The sequence below is a fragment of the Equus przewalskii genome, chromosome 14 (genome assembly GCF_037783145.1).
Source record: "Equus przewalskii isolate Varuska chromosome 14, EquPr2, whole genome shotgun sequence".
Taxonomy (NCBI): domain Eukaryota; kingdom Metazoa; phylum Chordata; class Mammalia; order Perissodactyla; family Equidae; genus Equus; species Equus przewalskii.
In genome coordinates this window covers 76,663,090-76,677,684 of record NC_091844.1, presented here as the reverse complement: position 1 = coordinate 76,677,684, position 14,595 = coordinate 76,663,090, and the positions used below count along the sequence as shown (strand labels likewise).

The 14,595-nt window shown below is 33.4% G+C and overlaps 1 protein-coding gene across 5 annotated transcripts in view; it reads right to left on the bottom strand.

Annotated features, from left to right (window-relative positions):
- Positions 1–14,595, bottom strand: part of SMC6 (structural maintenance of chromosomes 6) — an 81,014-nt gene that overhangs the window by 16,604 nt on the left and 49,815 nt on the right. For all 5 annotated transcript variants that reach the window (XR_011526685.1, XM_070574371.1, XM_008526529.2 and 2 more), the window contains 5 exons: positions 14,215–14,350; positions 13,233–13,313; positions 11,700–11,870; positions 2,247–2,384; positions 1,148–1,293 (listed from right to left, as the gene is read on the bottom strand). Coding sequence is in view for 4 of the 5 variants with exons in the window: in XM_070574371.1 (XP_070430472.1) it covers positions 1,148–1,293; positions 2,247–2,384; positions 11,700–11,870; positions 13,233–13,313; positions 14,215–14,350 (672 nt within the window). In the remaining variant the exon portion in view is untranslated. The remainder of the gene's footprint in view (positions 1–1,147; positions 1,294–2,246; positions 2,385–11,699; positions 11,871–13,232; positions 13,314–14,214; positions 14,351–14,595) is intronic.

The following is a 14,595-nucleotide window of genomic DNA, read 5'->3' as shown; positions in this document are numbered from 1 at the left end:
TATATAGTGTTACCTTTTGTATCTGCAAGAATGAAAAGTAACATATACTCATGTTACCTTGTATTTGCATACAGAAACACCAAAAACATATTTAATAAATTAATTTAGTAAAAGGAAAGAAAAGTAGAGATGATGAGACTAGAGATGAAGTAAAAACTTGTCAATGAATGCTTCTTACAATGTATTTTTAAAACAATGCAGTATTATCTACTTTAAAGAAAAACTTCTCTTACTATTTTTATGTTTTTTCTATTGTTTTCCAATGTTTTTGAAAACAGAATGGGGATCACTCCTGTTTCCAGCCTTTTTTAATATGAAAAGTTCTCCATAAAGTGTAATTTTCTACTATAATTTAATCTATCCTACAGTTGTGCACTATTTCTAATAATGCTGCAATAAACACATCTGAGCACAAATTGTTTTTCTCATTCTGGATTATGTTATAACAACAAAGCTACTTGGCCAAACTGAAATTTTTGAAGGTGTTTGACATAAACTGCCTTAATGCTTTTTAGAAAGACTTTAATAATAATAATATCTAACATACTGTGTATCTTATATATTCTGTTTATCATGGATCATCTCATTTAACCTTCATAACAACCCCATAAGGTAAGTATTATAATTATTCCCATTTTATAGATGAGAAAACTAAGGTTCAGAGAGATTAATTTTCCAGTCATGTAAGTAGGTAGCAGAATTGCAATTCAAACCAAGGTACTACTGCTTCAGAACCTATGCTCTAACTATCCTAGAGCTTTCATTTTTACCAGTAATATAAGAATATCCACTTCACTGAAATCTCACTGACATGAAGTATAAGTGTTTTTTTCATCGATATATATGAAATGGCTTCTAACTGTTTTGATTTGCATTTCTTTGATTATTTGTGAAGCTGAACATTTTCACATCTATATGAACCTTATAGGTATAAAAATGACATTTATGTTAAAATGTCACTCCATAAGTTCTGCAATAATTCAGAGGAAAAAAGTTAGTTTATTATTAATAACACTAGTTTAGCTATAACTATATGCCATAGCAACACTTCATCCAAGTTTAAGATTTACATATAAACAGTTACTTTTTATGTCTTGAAAATATATATGGATAAAATAATCAAACAGAAAAGCTACCAACCACTTACCTCATTATTTCCTCTCGATCTCCATGACTAGCATGTTCTGCCTGTATCTTTTGTCTTAATCTATTAATTTCTTTGTCTAGAATTGATGCAGATTTTTTTACTTCTATCCGCTCTGGGCAGATTTGTCTTGCTTGTGACATTTTCTCCTAAGATAACAGATGTTTAGTATCTTTAAAACTCTTCTTTGATATAACAATTCATTGTACTACTCATGCCAAAATGTGCAAAGCAAAATTCTGAACTTAATGTTTAAGAAATGTATTTTAGTTACATTTGGTATCAATGTTATTTCTCTAAGCTTTATATTGAGAATACAGTCCAGCATCATTATAAATCTTCAAGAGAAAACTGCATTACTGTGCACAACTTTAATAATTTGTAAGATCTCTGTAACTTCCTAGAGAAACAAATTTTACGTAGCAGTTATGAAAAGTTTGGCATCCAGGGCACTGAGGTCGGACAGCTTTCTGTGTGTTTTAGGTGGCACTCTGAACACCAAATAGTATTGAAAACACCAACAAAAGCATCGCGTTCATAGACTATTAAAAACCTCATTTCGTATAGTAAGTCTTAAAGAAGTAAAGCAACGGATTACAGAGTTTAGATCATTTTCCTAAGAAAAGTTGGAATCCATCTCTTCTAGTTAGACCAAGGTCACCTTCAACTTATTCTCTAAAAATAAGGCTGCTGCTGACAGTTGTCAGCAGGGTGTCTGGTAAGGAGAAGCTGAATTCTAGCCCAGCCCACACCACGCTACTCAGAGCAAGGGGTGCCTTTTTCTGACATAAAGCTGCTATCCACATGCCAAGCTGGGCATTTAAGGAGCTATATTAGAGGGAGTGCCATTTTCCAAATCCCTCAGAGGCACCATATGGGACTATTGCCTAAAGTCCTCTTCACGTCGGTCTATTTAAGTCCCCACACTTGGAGAGTCCCCAAGCCTATTCCTGTTGATTCACCGAAACAGTTGTTACTCTATACCAGACAGATATCCATCAGACAACTTGTCCATGGTTGGAAACATGACATTAAGGAAACAAACTTCAATAAACATGACTAAGAATGTAAACAAAACATAAAAAAAAAAATGATGGCTAACCTCTAGTTCCTTTTCCTTCATATCCAGTTCTCGTCTCTTTTTATTTAAAGTATCCAAGTGTTCTTTTTGTTTCTCTTCATAGTGCCGCTTCCCTCGTTTTTGGTTATCCACTTCAGAATCAGCCAGGTTTAATTCATCCTGTTTGAATAAAGCCAAAATAATCTATAAAGAAAAGATTGTTTTAAAAAAATTACCCGCATAGGTACAAAATTAACTAACAACTCAATAAAGTGGATAGGAGCATGCTGCTTGAAGAGGCAAGTATGAAAGTTCCTGTCTGTATGTACCTGAGCGAGGAGTTTCCCAAAATTAAGAAGTTACATTATTCTAATCAAATTCTTATATGAAGTCTCCATATATTATAGTGCTTTCAACTTTATTTTGGTAAACAAGGTAGTTTTGTGGGAAGCTACATTAGCCTGAAAAGACTTAAAACAATGCAAGTGTGGGCTATTTACAGAGGCCACTTGGTTTTAAAAAAGGTGACTCGGGGTGGAGGAGGAAAGGATGCAAAGAAATTTAACAGACTTATTTAGTCATCATTTCGGGAGATATAATCTCACAATTTTGAGCACAAAATATAACCGTAAAGAAGCTATCCCAAGATCACTTTAAAAATAAATAGCAGTAGACTATGATACGGTAAAGATGCATATTGTGATGAAGAGCAATCACCGGGGAAAAACAAAGTTCTGGCTAAAAAACCAGTAGAGGAGATTTGAAAAAGGAAGACTAAAAATTACTTGGCTAATCCCAAAAGACGGAAATAAAGAGAGGAAATAGGAGAAGAACAATTAAAACACAAACAGCAGCCAGCCATTACTTTGAAGATGAAGTACTGAATGCTTTCTTTTTTAAGAGCAGTACCAGGTACTATAGCATTAAAAACATCAAACATATATCTAGAATACATAAAGAACACTTAAAACTTAACAATGAAGACACGTAATACAAGTGAAAAAACGGCAAAGATTTGAAGTCATTTCTCCACGGAGGACATACAAATAACCAATAAGAAAATGAAAATTTGCCCAACAGACTTAGACATAAGAAAAACACAAATCAAAACCACAATAAGATACCACTTCACACCCAATAGGATGGTTAAAATAGGAAATGCATACGATAACAAGTACAGGCAAGGATGTGGAGAATTTGGACACACAAACATTGCTGGTGAGCATGTAAAATGGTGCAGTCACTTTGGAAGATGGTTTCAAAGTTCCTCAAAACTCAGTATAAGCATGTAGCCCAGCAATTCCGCTCTTAGCTATCTATCCAACAGAAATGAAAACACGTATCTATCCAAACACTTGTACACAAATGTTCACAGCAGCAGTACCCAAATGACCATCAACTGATGAATGGATAAATAAAATGAAGGACACCCGCACAATGGCATATTACTAGCGAATACAAAGGAATGAACTACTTATATATCCTGGAACAAGGATAAACCTGGAAAATATGCTAAATGAAAGAAGCGAGCCACAAAAGACCACATACTGTATGATTTCACTTACATGAAATGTCCAGAACAGGCAAATCTATAGAGACCGAAGTAGTGGTTGCCAGGAGACAAGTGGTTGTGCAGGATACAAATCCTGAACATATTTTGTTAGATTTACATAGAAATATTTCTCTTTTTTGAGCAACTGTGAATGGCATTGTAATTTTAATCTCAGCATCCATGTGTTCATTGCTGGTATATAAAAATACAATTGATTCTTGTATGTTTATCTTGTATTCTATGACTCTGCTGAACTCATTTATTAGTTCTAGGAGTGCTCTTGTAGACTTGGAATTTTCTAAGAGAACAATCATGTCATGTGCAGGAGAGAGAGTTTTATTTCTTCCTTTACAATCTGTATATGTTATTTCCTTTTCTTGCCATATTGCACTGGTTAGAACTGCCAGCATTGCATTGAGTAAAAGTGGTGAGAAGGAACATTTTTGCCTTCTTCCTATGTTAATAAGAGGAAGGTTGTTAGGAAGGTTGCAGGTTGTTTGTTGATGCTCTTTAATGTGTTGAAGAAGTTCCTCTTTATTTCTACTGGTTTCTGAGTTTTCTTAAAATCATGAATGGGTATTGAATATTGTCAAATACTCTTTATGCACTGATTGATACAATTACACAATTTCTCTTCTTTAGCCTGTTAATAGGGTGGAATCAGTCTTGCATCCCCAGAATGAACCCTGTGTGGTTACTGTAAATAATCCTTTTTATGTATTGTTTTTCTAATGTATTATTTAGTGCCGTAAATTTCCCTCTCAGCACTGCTTTAGCAGCATTCCTCAAATTTTGATAAAAGTGTGTTTTCATTTTCATTTGGTTCAAAATATTTTAAAATTTCTCAACACTTTCTCTTTGGACCATAGGCTATTTATAAAGGTGTTAGTTTCATGTGTTTGGAGATTACCCTGTTACCTTTCTGTTAATGATTTCTCGTTTGACTGTATGGTGATTAGAAAACACACTTTACAATTTCAACTCTTCAATTTGTTGGGTTTTTCTAATGGTCCAGAAGATGGTCTATCTTGGTATATGCTCCACAGACCCTTGAAAATAAGGTGTATTCTGCTGTAGTTGAGTATTGTTCTACAAGTATTGATTAGATCCTGTAAGTTGATGGTCCGTTCAGTTTTCTAAATCCTTACTGATTTTATGTATAGTCATCCTTTCAATTGTTAAGAGAGTTCTATCATATTTTGCTGCTTATATGTTGCACCTCTGCTATTTGGTGCAGACATTTAGGATTGCAAAGTATTCTTGGTGGATTGATCCTTTTGACAGTATATAATGTCCTTCTCCATCTCTGATAATTTTCTTTACTTTGAAGTCCTCCTTATCTATTTTAATATAGGTGCTCCTGCTTTCACTTGATTATTATTTGCAAGATATATAATTTTCCATTCTTTTGTTTTCAACTTGCCTATACGGTTATATTGGAATTGACCCTCTTGTGGATAGCATACACTGTAGTCATGTTTTTAATCTACTTTACCTGTATCTGTCTTTCAATTGATTTATTTAGACCATTCACATTTAATGTAATTATTCATATTTTAGGGCTTAAGTCTGTCATTCCATTGTTTGTTTTGTTTTTTGTTTATCTGTCTTCTTTATCCTACCTCATATGGGTTACTTGGACATTTTTTTAGGATTCCATTTTGATTTATCTACAATATTTCTGAGTGTATCTCTTTGTATAGCTTTTTTAGTGGTTGCTCTAGGTGTTAAATTTATATTATATATACTCAACATCAGTCTACTGGTCATTATTTTACCAGTTTTAGAAGTATGTAAATACTTCTTTTCTATCCCTTTATCCTTCCTAATTTTTAATAAAATTATCTTAAACATTTCCTCTACATATATTAGAATCACCTCAGACATATGATAATTTCTGCTTGCTTTCTAAACATAATTTCAAAAACTCAAGAAGAGAAGGTAAGTCTATTGCGTCTACCTATTTGTTTATCTTGTTCTTCTTCCTTCGTGAAGTTTCAAAATTCCTTCTTTTATTGTTTTCTCTTTGATTAGAGAACTTCTTTTAGTCATTCTTTTAGAACAAGTCTGCAGGCAATAAATTCTCTACTAAGTTTTCCTTCATCTAAAAGTTTTGATTTTCCCTTTATTGCTGAAAGACATTTACGCTGAGCATAGGATTATAGGTTGACTGGTGTTGCTTTCAGCACTTGAAAAATGTGCTACTTCCATGTGGCCTCTATGGTTCCTGATGAGAAATCTGCTATCATTCAAATAGTTTTTTTCCATATAGGTAAAGAATACCTCTTGCTGCTTTTAAGACTTTTTCTTTGTCCTTAGCTTTCAGAAGTTGACTGTGATGTGTCTTACTGTGGATTACTTTGGGTTTATTCTGTTTATGGTTCACTCACTTTGTTTAATCGGTAGGGTCAGGCGTTTTGCTAAATTTGGGAAGTATTCAGCCATTATTTCTTAGAATACCTTTTCAGCCCTGCCCTCTTTCCCCTCTCTTTCTGGGACTCCGATGACATAAATGTCAGATCTTTTGTTACAATCTCACAGATCCTTAAGGTGTTACTCAACTTTTTCAGTCTATTTTCTCTCTGTTGTTCAGATTAATAAGGGATGGTAAGAAAATATTATGAACAACTTCAAGCTGAATATATATGACAAATTTAGGTGAAACAATAAAATCCCTAAGGAGAAAACTTGAATAGCTCAGTATCAACTAAAGAAATTAAATTCATAACGAAATTATAGGCCACAAAGAAAACTACAGGCCAAGACAGAGCTTTGCTGGTAAATTCTATTAAATATTTAAGGAAGAAATAATTCCAAATCTGCCAAAACTCTTTCAGAAAAGGGAAGAGGAAACGCTTCCAAACTCATTGCATGAGGCCAATATAGCCATACAAAAAGAATCAGGGAAAGACATCACAAGAAAAGAGAATCAAAGACTAATGAACAAACATAGCATCAAAAATCCTTAATAAAATTTTGGCAAGTTGAATCTAATCACTTCTAAAAAGGAAAATAATTATGACTGTAAGGGGTCTGCCAAGGTGACTTTAATATTTGGCCAAAAAAAATCAATATTATTCTCTGTATTAATTAAAAAAAAAAACCCAGATGATTATGGTTTTCAACAGCCCATAATCCCACCCCTAGGTATTTAACCAAGATAAACAGAACATATGTTCATACCAAAACCTATACTTGAAGGTTTATAGTAGCTTTATTCATAATCACCAAAACTGGGACCATCTAAATGTCCTTCAAGAGGTGAATGGATAAGCAAGCTCTGGTACATCTATAAATGGAATTATAACTCAGCAATAAAAAGAAGCTATTGATACAGACAACAGTATGGACAATCTCAAATACACCATGCTAAATGAAAGAAGCCAGACTCAAAGGTTACCTACAATATGATTCCATTTATATGATATTTTATGTAAAAGGCGAAAACACAGTGATGGAGAACCAATCAGTGATTGCCAGAGGTTAAGTGTGGGAGAGGTTTGACTAGAATGGGGCAGCATAAGGGAATTTTGGGGGGATGATAGAACTGTTCTGGATCTTGATTGTGGTGTTAGGTACATAACTCTATGCATTTATCAAAACATATAAGTTTGCACAAAAAAGAGTGAATTTTACTGTGGGTAAACTGAAACACACATTTTTAAAAGTGCTATATTCAAAATACAGATGAAAGAGAAGACCAAAGCACTAGAAAAATGTATTACTCAACTATTCTAATTACCCCAAATACAGCTCTAGGCAAGATAAAGATGCCAATGCTGAAGACACATGTGAAAGGTTACATAAAATTAATTCATGAAATGTGAATGGAAACAAAGTACTATTTCTAAACGTTAAATATATCACTTTGTGTACATGCTTCTGAGTTCATGTATAACTAAATTAATAAACTGAATGTCATAAGTACACATTTGATTATTTTACCTCATAATTTCACATATGAATGGTAGTCAAAATATATTTTCCCTTGTTATTGTGACCATGGGAGTTTGCCATATATTAGGGTATATACAGTATATGACTTTCTTTAAAGGAGGCATAGCTTGGTGGAAAGATTTTAGAAGATGATATATGCACACAGCCATTAATTATGGCCCCTTTCTCAAAGAACAATCCATAGATTGACTATATTATAATCAATTTTGACATTTTAATAAATAGATAGATTTCTAGAATCCACCTTTAGAGATTTTGTTTTAGCAGGTCTGGAATTCCCGAATCTCGATTTTTAAAATAGCTCATGATTTAAGAACCACCAAATGAGGGTTTAGATTGTCAGATAGTCTGGTCATTTAGTTTGATACACAAAGACTTGTACACAAATGTTAAGAGCAGCTTTATTTCTAATTGCCCAAGAGTAGAAACCCATATATCCATCAACAGGTAAATGGATAAACAAATGGTATCAAACACAACGGAATACTACTTGGCATTAAAAGGGAATGAATTACTGATTCAAGTAAAAATATGAATATCATAATCAAACAGAAAAACTTATTCTAGTCACTCACTTTTTCTTTAAAAACAAGGAGTGTATATACATTATGTGCTTAGACAATATTAGGTTCTGAAAAAGGTCAGATCAAAAAAAAAGCAGGCGTGCATAATGTGTGATTCCATTATAGACAATTCTAGAAAATGTGCAGACTATAGTAACAGAAAGCAGACTGGTGGTTGCCTGGGGACAAGGTGCAGAGAGTGGAAAGGGACAGATCACAAAGGGGCAGGAGCAAACTTTGAGCATGAAGGGTATGTTCCTTTTTCTAACTGTGTGGTTCCACAGGTATATACATGTCAAAATGTATCAAATTGGACACTTACATGTGTATTTACTGTATGTCAATTATATCTCAATGAAACTTTTAAAAAAGGCTCCTGATTTAAGAACCACCAAATTAAATTTTAGCTAGTTTGCCTGTTTGTTTTTGACCTTAGCACTGGTCATATATACTATGATTATCATGACAGGCCTCATTAGTTGCAGCTATAAACAAAGAAATAAACACAAAGCAAAACAGCAATAAAAGCATCATGAAAGACAGAATATTTGGAGATATCCCAAGAAGGAAAAGAACTTGTCAAGTATCTAAAAATAGAAAATATTTACCTCATATAACATATAAGATTGAGGCTATTTCCTAATCTAAGAATACTATTTATTGCATCTTGTTCATACTGCTAAAAATAACTATTACCCATGGTAGACACCCGATCATACATAGCTTTTATAAAGGAGTTCTGTTAAAAATAAAAGCGTTGTTACATGGAGGATGGAGATAAGCTGTTCCTTTACTCCAGAGTGAAGGAAAATGGGTGCAATTTATGCAGTAGGAAATATTACAACTAAAAATTGGAATAGCTTATGAAACAGAATGGTTGAACACTAAGTTTTCTAATCATTTTTGGTGGAAACTTTCTAAATAAATAGGCCCACATTTGCTTTAGGGAGCCAAAGGGGTAAACTATATCAGGATATATTTGTGCTGGTTAATCTTTCCTCCTGAGAACTTCGGAAAGAAAAGACCTAACTTGTAAAATAGTATGAAAAGAACTATAGATGCTAATATCTCTTTCTCCACTTTTATCATGGCTGTTTGATTTGTCCTTGTATATTCAATAAATTTATGTTGTGAGTACCATCAAATTTAAAACTAAAAGGGAAGTAAGAGAGTATTTCATTTCATTTCATTTTGCTGATGGTGAAACAGAGACCTAGAGATATTAAAAGCCAGTTGATGACATTCATCCTGGTTTTGGGGTGAGGACTAGGATGGATTAGGTCTAAAATTAAACTTTGATATGGCCCTAAACCTACAGAGTTTCTAGCCTTTAAGAAATTACAGCTTTTAAAAAAGAGGCTGAGATGCTAGAAGGTATCACTACAAACAGAATCATTGAAAAATTTTATTCTCTTGGATGCCTAAATAACCAATTCTAGTTACTTAGCAACACTGGATAAATTGTTACAGTATGTATTACTGTCACTTGTTTCACATAAACCTACATTAATTATGAGGTTTTAAAAACTATAAAACATTAGATCTTGGAATTTTCAAAAGTACAGTCACCCTCAATCCAAATAAACTCTCCATCTATATCAGAAACTGAGAGGCCCTCCGACTCCAACAATGCAAACCATCTATCTTCGTAGGTTCAATGTGGGTCACACTCCCTGCCCGACAAATTTAATTTGCAACTAAAGCATTAAGTTTGCAGTATAAATCAAAGTAAACTGTTCAGTGAGAAAAATATTCCTGATGCTAAGATTTCATTGACTACATATTTAAACAGTACTCTACTCCTCACCACCCCTGACACGAATGAACAAAGGTCCTAACAGCAAATAGACCCTATCTAGAAGCTGCTAATATATCATGATGGCAGCTTCTCAGGAATTAAATCATCCTGCTGGCCAAATCCTCTTGGTCCTGTCAATGCTGGCCTAGGGTGGTGTGACACATCAAAGGAAAAGGTCCTCAGCTACCGGCTGGTCGCATGCAGGTTCACTGAAGACTCATCTCCTCGCTGTCAGTTATCTGCAGCCAAGGCAGAGAGCTAAGACCAAGGATTCTTACTGCCTCCTGCCCACATCTGCTGCTCCTGAACTTGTTTATAGACTCCAATTCCAGGAGCTGCTTTAGCCTAGAGGTCCCTAAAGAACAGAACACAGCTTACTCTTCATCGTTTCTTGTTTTTAATTGTAAGTTGTCTCCGATAAATAATTTATTTTATTTCTTCTTATTCTATTTTCTCTTAACAACTACTTTTGTCTTCTTTGTTATCTTAGGTGTTTTGTCTTTTTAATTCTATCTTTTGTAGCAACTACTTTCTTGTCTTTCTCAATATTATCTTTCCTCACAATTTTAATATTTAAATTTTATATTCTTCTTAATCAGTTAATTTATAAGCCTATTTTCCCATTTATTTATTCTTATCTCAAACAGAAAAAACGAAACCACCTTGGGTTCTAAGGGCAGACAGGAATCCCAGCTCTATGCAGGGCAACTACAGAGAAATCCACCACAAACAAGGGAAAGCTGTTTCTAGGCGGCTCCTCTTATAACTCCCTTTAATATTCTCCCAACTCTTTTAAATTACCTTTTCCAAAATTTTCAATGGAGACAATTACAATAAAATTTATATGCATGCAAATTCTTTTAAACTTTTAAAATATCTAAATACATTTTGATTCAACGGGGGTAATTTTCCTGCAAAAAAAGGGGAGGTATATTAGAATACCATCAACATACCTCTCCTGCTCTTAAAATATTTTACTCATTCTTCTCAGCCTCTTATAAATAAAATTTGAAGTTCTGAGAACAATTGAGCTATTCACAAAAAATGATAATGACAATAAGCCATTGATAACTAAGCTAATAAACATGGTGAAATTTACACAGTTTAATTGGGAAATAACTTTATTTTCCCTAAATTTGGTTTCAAAAAGCATATGTTAAAAAAAATGTCAATTAAATTCAAGCTAGAATATAATTGAGACACGCCAAGTAACAGGAATTGGGGAGCACTTTATGTGAAGTTGGCTTTTATATCAACTAATCCTTGAGTTTTCTGAAGGAAAGGTGGGACTAAAGAACAGGCAAGCAGACAAACAGTATAGACAGACAAGACATCCCTGCCTCTGGCTCTAAAAAAAGAAAAAAAAATCATAAAATAAAGAGGGAAAAAAAGCTGTAATCTTCTGGAGGAAAAGGAAATTTGGCAATCTATTCTTCTAAAGGTATGAACGGAAGTGTTTAATTCTAATTGATCTAATGATGAAAATTTGGTTTCCATCCCATTTTTATGTGGTTATATTTACATTTAACCATAAATTCTGGGTTAGGGCACTATCTAGTGAGTACATTGTAGATATAGAACTGAAACATAAAATATATACATAACAGAATAACAATAATATATACCTTAAGTGGATCTGCTAGCTCGGATAGCTGATTGATTTTCAGTTTAATTGCATCATACTTGTTTTCTGCTTCTATTTTCAGACTTTTTAGATATTCCATATTTTCTTTATGTTGTTCCATATTTTTCTCAACCATTTTCATTTTGATTTTATTTTCCTGAGCTTCATCCTCCTGGTTACATTTACAGAGCACATAGAGTTAATTAAAATATGTAAGTTATCAAATAAGAAATACTACAAAACAATTCTGAGGAGAAATTGAAGGTTATAGGCAAATCAGATCAAAGACAAATACAAAGAACACTAGGATATTTTCACATCCTTAATGGTAAATTAGGAAGTAGAAAAAAACACTTAAACATAAAAAGGGATGGGGGCTGGCCCTGTGACCTAGTGGTTAAGTTTAGCACTCTCCACTTTGGTGACCCAGGTTTGGCTCCTGGGCTTGGACCTACACCACCTGTCAGCCATGCTGTGGCAGGACCCACATATAAAATAGAAAAAGATGGGCACAGATGTTAGCTCAGGGTGAATCTTCCTCAAGCAAAAGAGGAAGATTAGCAACAGATATTAGCTCAGGGTAAATCTTCCTCAGAAAAAAAAGAGAAGGGAAAACATGAGCAGACAAGTTAAACTATATTGTGTTTGAGGTCATAATCAAAAAGAATAACTTTTATTCTATCTACTCACTTTCTCTTTTAAAATATAGTGTACATAAATGTATATCTTGTGCCAGACAATGTGTTTGATGATGAGTCAACAAAAATAAAGACGACATAGTCCATACCTTTAAGAAACTTAGTCTATCAATAAAAGGAATTAAAATAGAAAAACCCAAAGTGAAAAATAAGATTACTAATAAAAAAGGAAGACAAATTCTCATTAGAATAAAGCTCCACTGGCACAGTGGCTTTATGAGTCTTGTTTCTTGTTGAATCCCCCAACACCTAACATGGTGCCCAGTACAGAGTAGACACAATAAATATTTATCCATTTTAACAAGACTCTACAATCTATGTAATCCGTGGCTTACTGCAACTCAGAGAAGCTAAGCTGAATATTATAAACAGTTGCCTGAAAAAAAATAAAAATAGAGTAACAAATTTGTGGTGAATTAAAATGAAAACCATTAACTTGGAAAAAAAGAAAATAATGCAAAGAGACCAACTAGAATTGACTAAAAGATATCCATTACTAATGATACTGATTAACTCTGAAAAATGCTATGCTAGGCAGTTTGGTTTGAAAGGGCATGGTTTAAAAGCACAATTAAGCTGTGATAAAGTTTTGTTTTGTGTAGTAGAAGACAAAATCAATTATTTTGCATGCAAATGATATAGACAAAACAAAACATTAAGGAACTTCAAGGCCAGATGCCAGGGTAGTTTCTACCTTATTTGAAAACAGAGATACCAATCAGAAAAAGTAGCCTCAATTAAAAGGATTTAGAAAAACACCTGAGAGTAGGTGCTATTAACCTAAATGATAGTTTTGTCCTTTAACACTACATTTAATTTGAGGAAAAGAATCTTACCAAGGTTGCAATATCTACAGACTGGTGTTCTTCTATATTCTCAAGCTCCCGAATTTCGGAAATAGTTTTTCTTATTTTCACCTGAAAAAAGTATTTAGATTTTAGTAACATAAAAATAAATAAAAGATAAAAATAAAAACCTTGGAAAGGATGTTACTAATCCACAAAGTTCTCCTCTGCTTTATGTTACAGAAGGATTCTGGAGTTAATGAAAGAGACAGGTTAGCATTAAATGAACCAAAAGTAGTTATTCATAAAGTCTGCCATAATCACCCTTATTGTTAATCCATTCCTATGCAAAAAAATTTTAACTACACTCCACCTTAGTATTTAAAATGATGACAAAGTTGAATTCACAGAATATTCAGAAAATATTTTTCTGAAACACCCAGTCTCAAGTTATGGAACGATTACTCTGATCCAGTGGTTCTCGAAGGACAAGCCAAGTAGCCCCTGGGTGCCTCTGAGACTCTCACGGGATCGTGAGGTCAAAATTATCCTCATAAAAACACTAAGACATTAGTCACCATTTTTGGTATCACTTTCTCACAAGGGTACAAGAGGTTTCTAACTCTATGATGTGTACGAAATATTTCAACAGACTGACTGCAGAAGCTGATATGACAATGCAGCTGAATTTTATTAAGCCAGATATTAAAGCTTTACAAAAACATAAAAATGTCAATCTTCTTACTAAATATTTTTGTCTTTGGAAAATAATGTTATTTTTTATAAAAACATTATTTAACACACAGTGAGATTATTATTATTTGTAAATGAACTAATAAATATTCTTAAATTTTGTTTTACTGTTTAACAATGCAAATACTGACCAATAAAACCCACATAAATGAAACCTCTTTTAAGGCACTTGAGGCCAAAAAGTTTGAGAACTACTCCTCTAACTAAATGAATGGGAGGATCTTAAAAATAACTTGGAAGTGATAAGCTGAGAAAAACAAAATGATGCATATTTTTTCACCTTTAACTCTTTATAATGTAGTTGGCACCTTCTAAGAAATTCTTCATTGCGTTTAATATCCTTTTCAAGGGCAGATAAATGCTGCTGAAGATTTGAGATCTGGGCCTTCTTATTTTCAACCTCATTCTCCAAGTCACTTGCGAGAGAGGAGAGGATAAAAAATACTGTAAGTCTATGTCTAAATATTACAAATACTTTAGATCTTTACAAAGAAAGGCTTATTTGTAATAGCTTATTTGCAAAACCCTATCCAGTTAAGCCAGTTCTTTATTCCTACCAAGTTATTAATAACATGAAAATACAGAGATTGCAAAAAAAATCTTCTTAACTGGAGTCATAGCTCACCAATAAGTATTTACCATACAATTTCTGGGCGGCAGG